This window comes from Triturus cristatus, chromosome 1_1 (genome assembly GCF_964204655.1).
Source record: "Triturus cristatus chromosome 1_1, aTriCri1.1, whole genome shotgun sequence".
NCBI lineage: Eukaryota > Metazoa > Chordata > Amphibia > Caudata > Salamandridae > Triturus > Triturus cristatus.
The window spans coordinates 17,735,134-17,752,802 of record NC_140579.1 but is presented as its reverse complement, the minus strand read 5'-3'; the positions used below and the strand labels follow the sequence as shown (position 1 = coordinate 17,752,802).

General features: G+C 51.7%; 1 protein-coding gene across 1 annotated transcript in view; it reads right to left on the bottom strand.

The window, feature by feature from the left end:
• The window catches only part of LOC146869154 (class I histocompatibility antigen, Gogo-C*0203 alpha chain-like), a 160,932-nt gene that overhangs the window by 34,022 nt on the left and 109,241 nt on the right, over positions 1 to 17,669 (bottom strand). The window contains exon 4 of the mRNA XM_085640704.1: positions 6,803 to 7,072. Coding sequence (XP_085496830.1) covers positions 6,803 to 7,072 — 270 coding nt within the window. The remainder of the gene's footprint in view (positions 1 to 6,802; positions 7,073 to 17,669) is intronic.

The following is a 17,669-nucleotide window of genomic DNA, read 5'->3' as shown; positions in this document are numbered from 1 at the left end:
GGTGCCACAGGCTCCAAAACCCACACCTTTTGCTCTGTTCGGAATTCCACCAGTGCAGCTTTTTGGTCATACCAGTGCTTCTGGAGCTCCGGGCTGGCCGCAAGATTCCATTTAAGCGTTTTCCATGTACTTAGCCATTCTGGACCTTAGGCCTAGTACATAGTCCACAAAGTCTTGTTTTGGTGCTTTGAGAGGATTCTCCCCAACCCTCTTTTACAAGATAGAGTGGTCTCCTAGCAGGATGGCCAAACAGAAGTTCAAAGGGGGAAAACCCTACTCCCATCTGAGACACCTCTCTGCAGGCAAAAAGCAAGCAAGGCAAAAGGACATCCTTTTGAGTTTTCTGGCAGTTCCATGATCATGCCTTTCAGTGTCTTATTGAACCTTTCAACAGGACCATTGGTTTGTGGATGATAGGTCTAGTAAACTTGTACTGCACTCCACACATATTTCACATGTGTTTGAGGTATGCAGACATTAAGTTTGAGCCTCTGTCTGACACCCCCTCCTTAGGAAAACCCTGGTGAAGATACCAATGAGGACCCTTGACTACTGTGAAGAAGTTGTAGTAATCCTAAGGGGAATTGCCTCAGGATATCTGGTGGCATGATCCACTACCACCAGTATAAACTTGTTTCCCAAGGCTGTGGGAGGTTCAAGTGGACCCGCTATGTCCACACCTACCCTTTCAAAGGGAATCCCAACCACTGGAAGTGGAATTAAGGGGGCCTTTGGGTGCCCACCTGTTTTGCAACTTGCTTGTCAGGTGATCCAGGAGCTGACAAACTCCTTTACTTTCTGGGACATCTGGGACAGTAGAAATGGCTGATAAGCCATTCCCAAGTTTTGGTCTGGACAAGATGATCCGCTAGGGAGAGGTCATGGGCCAATGTGAGTAAAAACTCTGTATATCTGAGGCACTACCACTCTCCTAGTGGCACCAAGGTTGGGGTCTCTGGCCTCTGTATACATTAGTCTCTCCTCTCAATAGGTCCTGTAGGTTACACCAACATCTCCCTTTTCCTGTGCAGCAGCTTGCTGTCTCAGGCCTTCAAGAGCTGGACATGTCTGCGGTCCAAGGCACAGCGGTTCCTATAGTGGGTCCCTCTGGGCCCAGGAGCTCAACCTGGTAAGCGTCAAGTTCCATGGGCTCAGTTCCCTCTGGGGCTTCCAAGTCCTCTCCCCGAGGAGAGGGGTTCTGAATCTTCAGCTGTCCAGAAGCTGGTTCTGAAGTCTTCTTGCCTTTTCTCTTGGAAGGTTGGGCCATACATTCAGGCTCCAACAGTCCTTTTTCACCCTGGGCTCGGCTCTGTGTTCTAGTCTTGACACATACAATCTCAGGGATGTCCAGCATTGCTGCATGGGTTAACAATTCTACCTCAGCCCATGCAGAGGTCTCCAGATTGTTTCCAAGCACACATGCAGCTGGAAGTCTTGGAGAAACCACTACCTCTTTCAGGCCAGCAAACTCAACTTCCCCTTCTGTAACTAAAACAGCTTCAGTGTGAACCCTGATTTGCTCTGGGCACACTGTTGATCCCATCTGGAGACTGGCTAAACCAGGAGTAGCTGTAAGAGGACTAGAGAGCTTCTTGTTAGGGCAAGTAGCATCTCTAGTCAGGTGTCCTAACTTCTTACAGTTGAAACACCAGGCCTTTTGGGGATCAAAATGTTTTTCTTTGTAACTACCAGTGGTCTGGGAAGAGTTCTGGGACCCACCCCTCTGAGGCAGGTATTTGGGGCCCTTTAGAGGACACTTGTTTTTTGTCTTTGGGGTTTTCACCCCCTTTCCTCTGGGGAGGTTTGGTAACCCCTTTCTTTTAGTCACCCCCAGTGGTCGTTTGTTACCCTAATATTGACCCAGTGGTCTGCCTTCTTTCCAAATTCTTGGGGAGAAATTAGACCTGGGTCTACAAGATGTTGATGCAACTTCTCATTAGTGCAATTACTTCAAATACGTTCTTTCATAAAAAAATAAAGACTATAAAGTCCATTGAAATCATGCACATTATTTCCAGTTGCCATCCATCTAATGTCTTACTTGAGTGGTCTATGAAGTCAACCCTGGACTGGCTCTGGGGTTTGTGAGCCCCCCTGGATCTAATCCTATATTCCACAGTTGTGAGCCCAAAGTCCTCAATCAGAGTGTTCATCATGAGGTCATAAGACCCAGCAACTGCCTCAGTAAGAGTTTGCAGTCTGTCCCTGCAGTTACCAGTGAACAGTTCCCAAATGAGGGCTCCCCCCCCGTTTTAACTTCACTTTTCTCATTTATCAGGCTCTCTCAAAGGCTGTGAACCACTTGGTGATGTCATCACCTTTCTCAAATTTTAGGACAGCCCCTTTGGGGATTTTGGGACCATAAGATTGATCTCTGTCCTCATTTCTTAGGTTGATGACACCACTAATGGGAGCTAGGCCTATATGTGCTCTTTCTTTTTCTAGAGCCAGGAGTCTGGTCTCTAGGTTCAATCTTTTGGCAAACCTTGTTAAAAGGTCGGTCTCTTCATTGAGGCTGTCTTCAATGGTCTCGGACGTACCTGACCCACCTTTGTGGGATCTATGTGCAGTGAGCAGTGTTCATGAGTCTGGGGCATCGGGACCCTGTCCTTCCTAGGAAGTGAGAGGAGTTGGAAGTTATCCTCATCCCCTCCATTACCTTCCCCATCTGAGTGATCCTCACCTTGTTCAGATGGGTGGTCCTTAGCATACCCTGCCGAGAGCTCCTGGAGCTTTTGATTGGAGGTAGGGGACTCCACAACAATATTTTTAGGTTTGCATAGAGACCTTAACTCCCTGAATTCTAGATGGAGATAAGGGGTGAGATCGAGTTCTTCAACCATGTTCTCCATGTCATTTGGAATTTTTTCACTAATAGTTTGGTTCTTGTTAAGTTACATTACAAATTTTTTATTTTCCTAACTAAATTATAGAAGGGACAAGACTTTTAGAAATTTTGGGAAATTGTTAATTCAAAAATTCAGAATTCTAAAGACAATTTACGAGTTCGGTCGTGTGATCAGGTGTTGACCAAGTCAGTCCAACAAATGGAAAGTTGTATATCCCACCCCTTTTCCAATGTAGGAAGTTGGCTCTGTATATACTATACCAAAGTAAGGTATTGTGTCCAGAGTCCAGTGGATCCCCAAAGGCTTACAGAGGTAAACGTAGACAATACCTTACTCTCTTTATGGTAGTGTGGGCGAGCAGAAAGGCTTTATCAGAGGGGAGTGTTAAGCATTTATTGTACCCACGCAGGCAAGAAATGATGTCACACACTCAAAAAGACTGAACTCAGACCAATTGTTTGTATCAAAAACATTACTTTTGTATTTTTATTTTCTAGAACCAAGTAGTACTCTGTACAGGTAAGTAGAACTGTACTTTTTCAAGACAGATTGATCAACAAGCATGCTGGATGAAAATGACTTTTGTTACAGGTTTGTAAAATATTTCAAGACAGTTGGAATTACGTTGGGATTACTTTTGATTACTTTTTAGAGTACTTTTTGGATTACTTTTTCTACTTAACGTGATATGCCTAGATTTCACACTGGGACATTTCCTAGATAAGGGGTAAGTAAAACAGTTTTTATAAAAACAGTTTATGTTTCCATACAAACACCCTCAAAACGTAGACGTTTTTCAGAGGAAAACAGTCAAAGCGATCCTATGGGAAAAAAATGAGGTTATCGGTTTGCAGGTAAGTAAACTGTCTTTAAGGTTGAGTTTCTGGGGTTAGAAAAAGGGTTCTCCCTGGGTCAAAGATGCACTCAAAAAGCACCCTCAGCGGAACAAGGGCGGCCGGGTGCAGAATGTTGAGGCCCAATGTTAGCCTATGGGACTAGAAAGCAGTCGTTGGTGGCTGTTCTCGGGCAAGCCATGGGATTGAGGGAGCAAAGCTCCTAGGGTTATGCTCAGGGCAAAGGGGGATCTGAGTTAGCACACAAGGTGCACCCACAGCGGCATAGGGGCAGCTGGGTTCAGGATGCTGGTTTGGCGACAGGTGCCCTGTTTTCAATGGGAGTTGCAAGTTTTCGATTTTGGCTGCAGGCTCGGCCCAAGGAACCAACAGCTGGGCAGGTAAGTTGGAGGGCTTGAAGATGTAGGTGCACCTCAGGTACTCTTCTTGCGGGCACAGGGTGGCTGGGTGCAGGGGTGCCTTTTGAGGTCTTATTTCACCTTACTGGGCCATTCGCAGTTGGGGGGGGGGGAGGGGGGACTGTGCAGAGGCTCAGGAAGCATCTGGTAGTCCTGGATGGGTCACCCCGTGGTGGACTCGGACTCTGGAGTCTGGGGGACTTCGCTGGGACTTCGCGGGCCACTCTGACTCGAGTTGTAGGTGTCAGGAGCAGTGGTGGTTCCAGGCGTCTGGTTTCTTTGTCTTCAGTAGGCTCGGAGTCTTTCTTTGAAGATTCTTTTGAACAGAGCTGCTGTTCAATGGAGATCCAGTCTTTGTTGAAGGCAGTCAGTCCTCTCAGGGATTCTGGAGGTCGGTCCTGGGCCCCAGTTACTTCCGGGGGGGTGCGGATGTTCTCTCCGGATGTCGCTGGCCCTATATTCTTTGGGGCAGGTAAGGGGGAGAGGTGGGGAAAAAAAAGAGTCACCTCCCACCGGGGCTTCGATGTAATCGGATGGCCCCCTTGCAGTGTCTGGCGGTGCCCACTACTTTTGTGGGCGAGCGACGCGTTGCTAACACCGTTCAGCTTTCTCGCAGGGGTCTTCTCCCTTCGTGCAGGCGAGTCTCCGTTTCTTGCGCCTCCCTTGGGCGTCCGGGCTCACCTAAGTCCTCCAATATGAGGTGCGCATCACTGTTCGGTCCCAGCAGGACGTCATCTGTTCCCTCTTGTACGCAGTCTGCTTCCAGAGGCGTGTGTTTCACAGCGCGGCCCCAGGCCGCGTCCCTGCGTCCAGCACCGCTGTCGCTATTTTTATGATTTTCTTTGCACCAGCGCGATGAGTATCCGATCCACTGTATTCCCACAGCGTTTCATGGTGACGGGGCCCGGTTCTTCAGGATAATGTGGTGAGACGAGCAGAGCGTTAGAAAGTCACGTCCACCATCCTGGCTGGCTAGCCAAACCAACAGTAAACCCCTCATCATTCAAATTTAAACTTTTCCTTCTTAAAAACAGTAGTAATTTGAAGTGCACCCCAACGATTGGGGAAGCAGCTTGAGGAGTAACCAAAAGCCAACATGGATCCTGTCGCAAGTGACCTGCTGGGATTCTACAGTACGAGAGGGGCTGAACTCAGCTAAAGCCAGCACCTGCATGACGAGCCTCTTCAAGGATAAAAATAAAAAAAACACTGGGGGGGGGGGGGGGACGGTAAATCAGCTCACTCTAAACATGCTCTTTATGAATCTTGCAGGATAGGATTCCCTAAAGAAAAGCCCGGCCTGGTGTGTAGGTCAGCCCAGAAGAAGCAGACTGGCCTTGGGCTTGTAACTAGGGCCGACCAGAGTCTTCAGATGGTCTCCTTGCCTCCCTATGAGCTTTAACAAACCAAGTGAACCAAATCATTTTATGATCCCAATTGGGGTCAGCCGGTACCCCTGCGATGTGCTCGTCAACTGCCCGAGGCTGAAGGACAGGTGCAATCCCTGCTGCAACATCAATGCTTGAGACTTAAGAGCCGAGACCGCCACCCCCACCCCCCATTCTTTCCACCCAGTTGATAAACCGAAGGGAGCCCAAAAGGATCTCGAATTGGCGCGCGAGAGATTACATCTAAACCTGTCAAGGGAAAAAACTATCCAACAATGGAGTTGATGCCCATGCGCAGTATCACCAACAGGAGGTGTCCCATAACCTTTGCGCTCAAAGAAGTTCTTCGAAGAAAAACAACTTATAATCATCCGAGCCCAACACCAGATGGTGGATGTATGCAAAGGAAGTGTATCTACAGCACACATACCTTGAACAAATCACTATTACACACCTCCGAACCACTTACCATAAATCACTATCACAACCCCCTGAAGGCTTACATGACCATTGAACTAAGATGTAAGTTTCACCTCCTGCCCCGTGAGTGTGTGCTCTTACCATACGCGTTTACCACAAGAAGCCGCTCCTAGTGTGATAACCCAAAACGAGTTACAGGAACGTCGTAAGTGTGGGCATCTCACAAAAAGTTGCGGACTGGTCTCACACACCACCTGGTGTCATGCTTCATCATTGACCAGTCCTCGCCCTCTAAAACCTTCGTTTGATAGAGGGCGGGCATACACTTGACGACAAGGATGCACTTTCTAAATGGTTAAGTGGGGGCCCGTGAGATTGTGAGTGGGGTTAAAAATCATTATAGTGGTCAAGAGTGATTTTAATGTGATTGACAACTATATGATATTAAAAATTGTGTGACGGTGTATAGGGTATTTAGTGTCCCATAAAAACATAATTTTTAATATCATATAGTTGTCAATCACATTAAAATCACTCTTGACCACTATAATGATTTTTAACCCCACTCACAATCTCACGGGCCCCCACTTAACCATTTAGAAAGTGCATCCTTGTCGTCAAGTGTATGCCCGCCCTCTATCAAACGAAGGTTTTAGAGGGCGAGGACTGGTCAATGATGAAGCATGACACCAGGTGGTGTGTGAGACCAGTCCGCAACTTTTTGTGAGATGCCCACACTTACGACGTTCCTGTAACTCGTTTTGGGTTATCACACTAGGAGCGGCTTCTTGTGGTAAACAGTTATAGTGGAGGCTGCCAGCTCCTAGAACCCCTGTGCCTCTAGTTCCCTCCTCCACAGATCCAGTGGAGGCTTTTTGTGTGTTAACTCTTACCATACGTCACAGTCAGAGTCTCCGGCAGGCTGCTGTGATTCACGTGGTATTCATAAGTCTTCATATCGTCTCCTTCCTGAACTTCCACCGCTGTCCTGACCTGGTAGGTTCCATCAGGGTTTGGTAAAACCTCCTTTGACAACCGTGGTATCTCTACACCATCGTGGACCCACTTCACCTCGATGTCTCTGGGATAGAATCCATATGCGTAACCAATCAGAAAGGTGCGATCGTTGGCCTTTCTTTGTGAAACCATTGTTCGAGGGGTAACTGAAAGACAACAAAATCACTACTATTATACAACAAGTCCAAAAACTGAAAAAGGAACTAAAGGAATGCCAGTTCATCAGCAATAACCTTATCAACTCCAGGGCCCAATGTATTATATGTACAAGTGCTCATCTTTGAAGCCCACTCAATTCAATATTCAGATTTGGATCTTAAATGAGGTCCACAGTAGGATAGGACAAATAACACTAAATTAAAATTACAATTGTATCATATTAAAACTAATAAATACATATTTAAATCCTTTATCCACCTTCAGATAAATATAGTTAAATACCTAGATAATTTCATTACAATTAAAACTTGTGAATAAAATTAATTTATAAAAAGGGTACACTTTTGTGCAAATGATCCACTCCCTCATAGCAGCAAAGATTATGTGCAAATTATTCCAGAGAAAATAAGACCAATGACAGTCATAACAAAAGTCTGCATATAGCCCCGAAATTTACATTCTTGCTAATAACAGTTAACATGGGCCAAGATAGTAAACAGGAATCGAGTTTTAATCTCCCATGAATCCCATAAAGAATTCCCCCTCCCCCACATAGCAGCAATCAATATATACAAGTTACCCCACCAGAAAACAGTCCAGTGAATTCCTTCCCCTAATACAGGAATACTCTTAAAAACAACTAAAATAAGTTTAAAAACTTCTTAAAAAAGCTAAATATTTGTGCATATTATTTCATTCTTTGGATTAAAAAGAAACTCACGTGCTGCTGCTACGGTTTTAACATTATTCTGTAAAAATATTGGCTGTAGCAGCCAGGAACACTACAGTAACATGGCTGGACAGAAACAAAACACGGCTGAGGTTCTGAATCCTCAAACTACACGCTACAATCTTTTGATGTTCTCGAGAAGAAAACCAATTTACTATTAAATCATTTAATGGAAGTAGATTCATACAGAATAAATTCAACAAGCGGCGGATCACACGATCCAGATTCCAAGCTAGACACCTCTGAGCTACTCTTGGACTGCAAGAGGAGCATCTTACCTCCAACCGTTTCTTCATCCTGCAGCACTTAGGATCTCTCTGAAAACTAATAGTACAGCTATTACTCTTCAAAAAGTTTTTAAATTCTAAGAGAGAAAGGGAAGTCACAGACTCTACCTGTTCATAAAAATAATTCAACACAACATTAAAATCATGGGAGAAGGAATATTGTTGGACAGGCCACATGAAGGGCTTGCTCCCTCCCCGCATGACAGGGCCCGAGCCCCGGCCCTCCAGGTGTTACCCACAGAAACAACCCGCACCCCGTCTCCAGACGGGACTCCTGCCCCCGGACATCTCTGTATCATGGGGCCGAACCACTACCGGCTCCCTCGCCCGGCCCGGCCGCCATCTTGGACACTGCACCACGAGGCCGCGTGGCCTCAGCTCGACCCTAACCCTGGGCCTGGCCAGGCCCGACATCCCGGCACCACCATCCACCCAGGAGGTGAACGGACCACTTGGCAGGTCGATGGGAGAAAGAAGTGTCGATGGCTCTCCCCCGCCAGGTGCCGATCGCCCCCCAGCTTCCCCGGGCGCTGGCTCCACCCCCCTGCTGGGTGTCTGGACTCCCTCATCCCGGACCTCCCGACCTCCAAGTGCGAGGGTCCGGACATCAAAGGGCGCCAGACCTATAACTGGGGCAGCTCCAGAGCAGGAAGGCAGTTGTATCCTGGAGTCGAGAGACACCGAGAAGAACTCATCCTTGACGGACTACCGGCGCTGCCGTAGCCCTGCCTTGTGAACTATCATCCTGCCTGCTGGCGCTGCCGCGGCCTTCTGCATCCTCCATGCTCGTCGGGACCTGCTGGCGCTGCCGCGGACCGTTGTAACTACCACCTTCATTGGGACCTGCTGGCGCTGCCGCGGACCGTTGTAACTACCACCTTCGTTGGGACCTGCTGGCGCTGCCGCGGACCGTTGTAACCACCACCTTCATCGGGACCTGCTGGCGCTGCCGCGGACCGTGTAACGACCACCTTCACCGGGACCTGCTGGCGCTGCCGCGGCCCGTCCAGCTAGAACACCGAGCTCGAGGATTGTGAGCTATCCATCATATCATCGCATCTACCAGATTGGTAACAAGACTGTCCCGCTACCCCCTTTCCCAACCAAGAGACTAGAATCGAGGGGACCCCTAAGTCCTGACCTCCTTGTACCACTCTATCGTACCTAAAGATTGCTTATAAAGAACGTTAAACCTTATCTTTGTGTGGTGTACATCTGTGGGGGGGAAGTTACTCGTCTGTACGATCGCTGGAGACGGCTCTCCCCGGAGACCTCTCCCCTTGTCCTCGGCCGACCCTCCCGGTCCGTCTAACATTGGTGGCCAGCGGCGCGATCCGAATCAACGCGTAATCGTACAGAGAGTAGCTCACCCCACGACGAAACCACAATGTCAACCAAAGAGAGCGGATCCACCGAGAAATTCCAGATGGAGAAATTGGAAGAGTACAGCCATCGTGAATTGAAACAATTCTGCATTGAACTAGGCATTGCTACCACCGGCCTGAGTACCAAAGACGATTTCAAGCACGCCATTGAGTCGTGGGCAGAGACCGGGGCCGCGAGATCCCCGGACCAAAACATTGCAGCATCAGAGAGGAACACCACGGCTCCCGAGGAGCGGAGAACGGGTCTCTCGCAGGAAGAGATCCAAGAGAGAGAAAAAAGCAGACTACATGAGCTAGAAATGGCACGGCTCAAAATGGACGGTGAACTAAAATTAGCCGAACAAAAACTGAACCTAGAACATCTGCGGCTCCGAGAAGAACGGGAAGAAAAACAGAGGCAGAGAGAGCTCGAAGAAAAGAGATTAGCGTACGAACACGAGCGCAAACTGGCAGAAATAGACCTACGGAAGCAGAACAAAGAACTGGAGGTGCCCGAGCGACCGCGCACCCCGGGAGCGACAGAAAAAAAAGTCCACATCCCCAAGGATGTCGTTCGAGAGTATGTCCGAGAGGACGACATACAACAGTGGTTCAAGGCCTACGAGATCGCCATGACCTCCCACCGGATCGATCGAAGTGACTGGGGAGCCGGTCTATGGGGGAGGTTCGTCAATGAAGGCCGCGATGCCCTGTTACAGCTCCCAGACCATCTGATGTCATCCTATGACCACATGAAGGCGGCCCTCCTCACCCGATATGGGCTCACACCCGAAATGTACCGCCAGAGGTTCCGAGACTGCACCCGGATCCCGGGTACAACTTGGGTGGAATATGTCAACTATTTCAGCCGAGCCTTCGAGGGTTGGATCAAGGGAAGCCACGTAACGACCTACGAGCAACTTTTTAATCTCATGGTGTGGGAGCACCTCTCTAACAACTGCTTCGTCGAGCTCAGGCAGCACCTCCTCGACAGTAAATTGACTGACCCACGGCAACTCGCCGCCGAAGCTGACCGGTGGGAAAGCACCCGAGTGGGCCGGAGAGGGCCGCACGAACAGAACCGGAACCACCAAGGTCAGCACCGTCCCCGAGGAGGAGGAGGAGGCCAGGGACGAGGAAGAGACACTGTCCCGGCCGCTCCCGCTGCCAGCACCCCGCCCCCGGCCAGCCGGGGCAACCCCCCGATGCGCCCGGGGTTCCGAGCCAATGTCACGTGTCACCGATGCCAGCGAGTCGGCCACTACGCCAATGACCCGAACTGTCCACAGAACCAAACTCCGAGACCCCGCCAGGTAGCTGCCGCCGCCCTGGGGGGAGAACCAATCTCCGAAGAACAGGAAGAATACGAGCAGGACCAACAAGAGTGGGAACCGGCCGCCATGGTTCTAGCGTGCCTAGGGGGAAGAGACATGGTCCCGCGGGCTCCCCTACCCGCCAACACCAGAAAATATGGTCAGTGGGTGAACATTAATGGACGCCGGGCCGAAGCACTACGTGACACGGGGGCCAGTGTGACGGCCGTCCGCTGTCACCTGGTAAAACCAGAGCAGATCCTGCCGAACATTCTCTGCCCCGTCCGTTCAGCCGACAATTCGGAGAGTCTATGTCGGATGGCCTGCGTCCCCTTCGAATGGGGAGGAGTCTCCGGCATGTTGAAGGTGACGGTCCGAGATGATGCCCCCGTGGACTGTCTCCTGGGGAATGATCTTGAGAGTTCCCCGTGGGCCGCCGTAGAAAGAAGAGAGCACCTGGGGATGTTGGGCCTCCCGGACTGGGCGTGCGTAACCACCCGGTCCATGGCCGCCCGTGCCATCCCCCGACCAGAAGAACCAGAATGGCCAGCACCTCCTCCCCCGATCGCTCCAGTAGAGGACACCGACCATACCGACCCCCCAGAGCAAACCCCCGAAGGGCTCGCTCAGCCCCAGGACCTTCCCAACCTGGCTCAGTGGCGTCAAGAAGGGGGGCCCACCCAGGAACAGTTCCGTCAAGAACAGAAGACCTGTCCCTCCCTCGAGGGACTCCGCCAGCAAGCCCTCGCCCAGAGCGCAGGGGACACCACCGGAGCCCATTGGATCTATTGGGACAACGACCTATTGTACAGTGAACAGAGAATCGCGGAGTTAGGGGCCAGTCGAGTGCTGGTGGTGCCCCTCCGTTTTAGAGACTTCCTGTTAAATTTGGCCCACGATGTCCCTCTGGCTGGACACCTGGGCCAGGACAAAACCTACAGTCGCCTGGTGACCCACTTTTTCTGGCCGAAGATGAGAAACGACGTCCTCAACCACTGCCGGTCCTGCCCCACGTGCCAGGCCAGCGGGAAGAGCGGCCGCAAACTCAAAGCACCTCTGCAACCCTTCCCAGTTGTCACCACCCCGTTCGAGAGGGTGGGAATAGACATTGTGGGGCCACTGGACCCCCGCACAGCACAAGGACATCGGTTCATCCTGGTACTGGTGGACCACGCCACCCGCTACCCCGAGGCTGTGCCCCTGCGAACTGTAACAGCCCCGGTGGTTGGCCGGGCCTTAATGGGGATCTTCTCCCGGGTGGGCTTCCCCCGAGAAGTCGTCAGCGACAGAGGCACAAACTTTATTTCGAAGTATATGAAGTCCCTCTGGCAACAGTGCGGGGTCACCTACCGGTTCACGACCCCCTATCACCCTCAAGGAAACGGACTAGTCGAGCGGTTCAACCGCACGCTCAAGGGAATGATTGGGGGATTGGAAGAGCCCCTCCGTCGCCAGTGGGATGTACTACTTCCGTGCCTCCTCTTCGCCTATCGAGAAGTTCCCCAGAAGTCCCTCGGCTTTAGCCCTTTCGAACTCTTGTACGGGCACCCTGTGCGAGGGCCCCTCAGCCTAGTCAAAGAAGGTTGGGAGATGGCCCCCCTAAAGACCCCTCCAGACGTCTTCAAGTACCTCCTGACCCTACGCAATCAGACCAGGCGAGTCAGAGAAATGGCGAAAGCGAACCTTGAGGCCAGTCAGGAGGACATGAAAAAAATGGTACGATCAAAATGCCTCCTCCATCGAATTCGAACCTGGCCAACAAGTGTGGGTGATGTCCCCCACCGAACCATGTGCCTTGCAGGACAAATGGACGGGGCCCTTCAAAGTGGTCGAACGCAAGAGCCCCGTCACCTATCTCATCGATATGGAATCTCCACGGAACCCCCTCCGGGTCCTCCACACCAACAGACTCAAACCCCACTTTGTGCGCTCGGAGCTCAGCCTCCTGATGGCTACAGACAGTGGAGCGGAAGAAGACTCCGAGCCTCTCCCTGATCTCCTGAAGACTCGTGAGAAAGATGGTTCCGTGGACGGGGTCCGGCTCTCCGATGCCCTCACCCCGGAACAGCGCCAAGGCTGCCGGGACCTCCTGCTGCAGTTTGCTACCTTGTTTTCCCTCACCCCAGGGGTCACCCCCTGGTGCTTGCATGACGTGGACACTGGGGACAGTCCCCCTATCAGACACCGGGCGTACCGCGTACCAGATCGGGTACGGGCCTGCATCCAAGAGGAGGTATCAAAGATGCTCACGCTCGGGGTCATCGAGCCCTCGGACAGCCCCTGGGCCAGCCCGGTCGTGCTAGTCCCCAAAGCTGCTGCCCCCGGCACCACTCCTGAGCTCCGATTCTGCGTCGACTATCGGGGCTTGAATGCTGTCACCAGAACCGACGCTCATCCCATCCCCCGAGCGGATGAGCTGATCGACCGCATGGGGGCTGCCCGCTACCTCAGCATCTTCGACCTGACAGCGGGCTACTGGCAGATCGGTCTCCCACCCCGGGCCCAAGAACGATCCGCCTTTTCTACCCCCGATGGCCACTACCACTTCAAAGTCATGCCCTTCGGCATGAAGAATGCCCCAGCTACCTTTCAGCGACTGGTGAACCAGGTCTTGGCGGGGCTCGAGGAGTTCAGCGCCGCCTACCTGGACGATATCGCTGTGTACAGCCGCCACTGGTCCGACCACCTCCACCACCTCCGAGAGGTCCTGCAGGCCCTCCAACGGGCCGGTCTCACAATCAAGGCCAGCAAGTGCCAAATTGGTCAGGGGTCCGTGACCTATCTCGGACACCAGGTGGGAAGCGGTCTGGTGGCCCCTCTGCAACTCAAAATCGCTGCCATCCAGTCCTGGCAGCCTCCAGTCACGCAGACCGAGGTCCGAGCCTTCTTGGGGCTCACCGGCTACTACCGGCGGTTCGTGAGGGACTATGGCAGCATTGTGGGGCCCCTCACGGGACTCACGTCCAAAAATCACCCGAAGAAGGTCAACTGGACCCCAGACTGTCAAGCGGCCTTCGAGAAGCTGAAAGCCGCCATGTGCACTGCCCCTGTGCTCCAGGCCCCCGACTACAGTCGGGAATTCATCGTACAAACAGATGCCTCCGACCATGGCATCGGGGCGGTCCTCTCCCAGCTGAACTCCGAGGGACTTGACCAACCGGTGGCCTTCATCAGCAGACGCCTCCTGGCCCGGGAACAGCGCTGGAGCACCATCGAGAGGGAGGCCTTCGCAGTGGTGTGGGCCCTCAAAAAGCTCCGGCCCTATCTCTTCGGTACCCACTTCCGGGTGCAAACAGATCATCGACCCCTGCAGTGGCTAATGCAGATGCGGGGGGAAAACCCCAAACTATTGCGTTGGTCCATCTCCCTGCAGGGGATGGACTTCACTGTGGAACATCGACCGGGCCAAGACCACGCCAACGCAGATGGCCTGTCACGCTTTTTCCGCCTCGACGAGGAGAGTCCCCAAGAGGATGGGTGACTCTCCCCGCCTTCAGCTGGGGGGGACGCATGTTGGACAGGCCACATGAAGGGCTTGCTCCCTCCCCGCATGACAGGGCCCGAGCCCCGGCCCTCCAGGTGTTACCCACAGAAACAACCCGCACCCCGTCTCCAGACGGGACTCCTGCCCCCGGACAGCTCTGTATCATGGGGCCGAACCACTACCGGCTCCCTCGCCCGGCCCGGCCGCCATCTTGGACACTGCACCACGAGGCCGCGTGGCCTCAGCTCGACCCTAACCCTGGGCCTGGCCAGGCCCCGACATCCCGGCACCACCATCCACCCAGGAGGTGAACGGACCACTTGGCAGGTCGATGGGAGAAAGAAGTGTCGATGGCTCTCCCCCGCCAGTTGCCGATCGCCCCCCAGCTTCCCCGGGCGCTGGCTCCACCCCCCTGCTGGGTGTCTGGACTCCCTCATCCCGGACCTCCCGACCTCCAAGTGCGAGGGTCCGGACATCAAAGGGCGCCAGACCTATAACTGGGGCAGCTCCAGAGCAGGAAGGCAGTTGTATCCTGGAGTCGAGAGACACCGAGAAGAACTCATCCTTGACGGACTACCGGCGCTGCCGTAGCCCTGCCTTGTGAACTATCATCCTGCCTGCTGGCGCTGCCGCGGCCTTCTGCATCCTCCATCCTCGTCGGGACCTGCTGGCGCTGCCGCGGACCGTTGTAACTACCACCTTCATTGGGACCTGCTGGCGCTGCCGCGGACCGTTGTAACTACCACCTTCGTTGGGACCTGCTGGCGCTGCCGCGGACCGTTGTAACCACCACCTTCATCGGGACCTGCTGGCGCTGCCGCGGACCGTGTAACGACCACCTTCACCGGGACCTGCTGGCGCTGCCGCGGCCCGTCCAGCTAGAACACCGAGCTCGAGGATTGTGAGCTATCCATCATATCATCGCATCTACCAGATTGGTAACAAGACTATCCCGCTACCCCCTTTCCCAACCAAGAGACTAGAATCGAGGGGACCCCTAAGTCCTGACCTCCTTGTACCACTCTATCGTACCTAAAGATTGCTTATAAAGAACGTTAAACCTTATCTTTGTGTGGTGTACATCTGTGGGGGGGAAGTTACTTGTCTGTACGATCGCTGGAGACGGCTCTCCCCGGAGACCTCTCCCCTTGTCCTCGGCCGACCCACCCGGTCCGTCTAACAAATATTGATCAGCTTTCGAAGCAAACTTTCCCGGTTCAAAAAGCCCTTTATAGAATCAGACTCACTATTCTTCAGCTGATAGCCCTACCGAATCACTGTAGCTAATCCTTGAACATATGAGCTTATCAGGCCGAATTCTAACCTCATAGCAGGGGTCGGAACCAATGTATTAAAATTACATAATTTACACAAGATCTGGCCTTCTATCTTTTCAAGGAAGTCCCATTTTTCTACCTGAATAGATTCAGTAGCGTGTAATAGTGTCTGAGGAACTTTCACTTTAAAAACAAAAAAGCATATACAAAAATGCCTTCTATCCATTACATTATAAAATGTGCGTAACCTTTTTGCATGTGAGACAGCTTTGCAGGAGCAACGTTCAATGTGGGCTTTATCCTTTATGCTGCCAGTTACCATTTTCCCCCAAGTAAAGATAAGAATTTACAATCTCAGGTTTGTCTAACCCAATACTCCAAACATATTTACTACTCTTGCCACACTTTCTACTTTTTAGAATCAAGATTTTACTCTTGGAAACATTTACACTCAGATATTGTACAGCAGTATACTTCTGGAGCCACTTTAGCTTCTCATTCAACCCATAACGAGTTAAATCCATAATTACAATATCGTCTGCGTACATCAGACAGTGAAAGGGACAGCCACCCATCTTCGGGGCATCACCCTTGTTAGTAGCAAAGCAATTGGGTAAATCTGCAACGTGCAGAGAAAAGTAGAGGGGGCAACAAACAACCTTGCTTCAACCCTTTTTTTACTGCTATCACGGAGGATAATCCTGGTACTCCCCCCCCCCCCCCCATAGCACCTGATACCAAGTAGAAGAGCGTAAAGCGATAAGTGGGGACAGGCATACCCATCTTTTGTAGTTATTTCAAGAGTGTTGGCTGATCGACCTTATTGAAGGTTGCTTAAAAATCTATGAATGTCGCAAAACCAAACTCTAATCGATGATTGTGTTCGATACTGAAAATGTGATTCCGTGTGAAGATATATGACGCAACATTGTAATAAATCTTCTATACGGTGACTCAGATTCACATGCTGTAACGTTTTATGCTTGGTTTTGAATAAAATAATTACAAAAAAAAAAAAATCTATGAATGTCACAGGCATTTGTCCGTCAAATTAAAGTCTACTTTTCCTCAATCAGTTTCAGCTGTCAGATATCCATCACACAGCGTTTTTTCCTAAATCCTGCTTATTCAATGGGAAGATTTTTCTCGTCCACCACCCAACCAGTGAAGTGATCCAACATACTCCAGGCAAATACCTACCCAACCATATCTATTAAAGCTATTTAGCTGTAGTTGCCAGGAAGGTGCCCAAGACCGATTTCAAAAAGTGGAATTAAAATTCTTCCAGACCAGGAAGGGGGGGGGGAGGGGGGTGAGTCTTCCCCTGCTGGTATCAATAAGCAAAAAAGAGGAGTAAGATATGAAGTCCACTATATAGGCTCTTTTTAAATTACTGGCGTGGGTATTTCATTCCGATCCAAAGCCTCCAAGATCATCTCTGTGTACCCCAAGGATCCTCCCTCCCCCAGACACTGTTTAACGTCTACATGGCACCCCTGGCCCACGTAGCTCGACTGCACAACCTTAACATCTCCTACGCCGACGACACCCAGCTGATACTCTCCCTCACCAAGGATGCCGTCACTGCCAAAACCAACCTCCACGAAGGAATAAAGGCTGTCGCTGAATGGATGAAGAGCAGCCGTCTGAAGCTGAACTCCGACATCCTCGGCTCCACCCCCTCAGCCTGGGACGACTCTGGGAGCAGCACCAACACCCACCGATCACGCACGCAACCTGGGGTCCACCCTCGACTCCACTCTCTCCATGACCAAGCAAGTCAACGCCGTTTCATCCTCCTGTTTCAACACCCTCCGCATGCTCCGCAAGATCTACAGATGGATCCCCACCAAACCAAGAAGAACGGTTACCCAAGCCCTCGTCAGCAGCAGACTGGACTACGGAAACACCCTCTACGCAGGAACCTCAGCCAAACTCCTGAAACGACTACAACGTGTACAGAACGCCTCTGCACGCCCGATCCTCGACATCCCTCGCCACAGCCACATCACACCTAAGAAACCTGCACTGGCTCCCCGTCAACAAAAGGATCACCTTCAAGCTCCTCGCCCACGCACACAAGGCACTCCACAACACCGGACCGGCATACAGGGGCGTAGCTGGGGGGG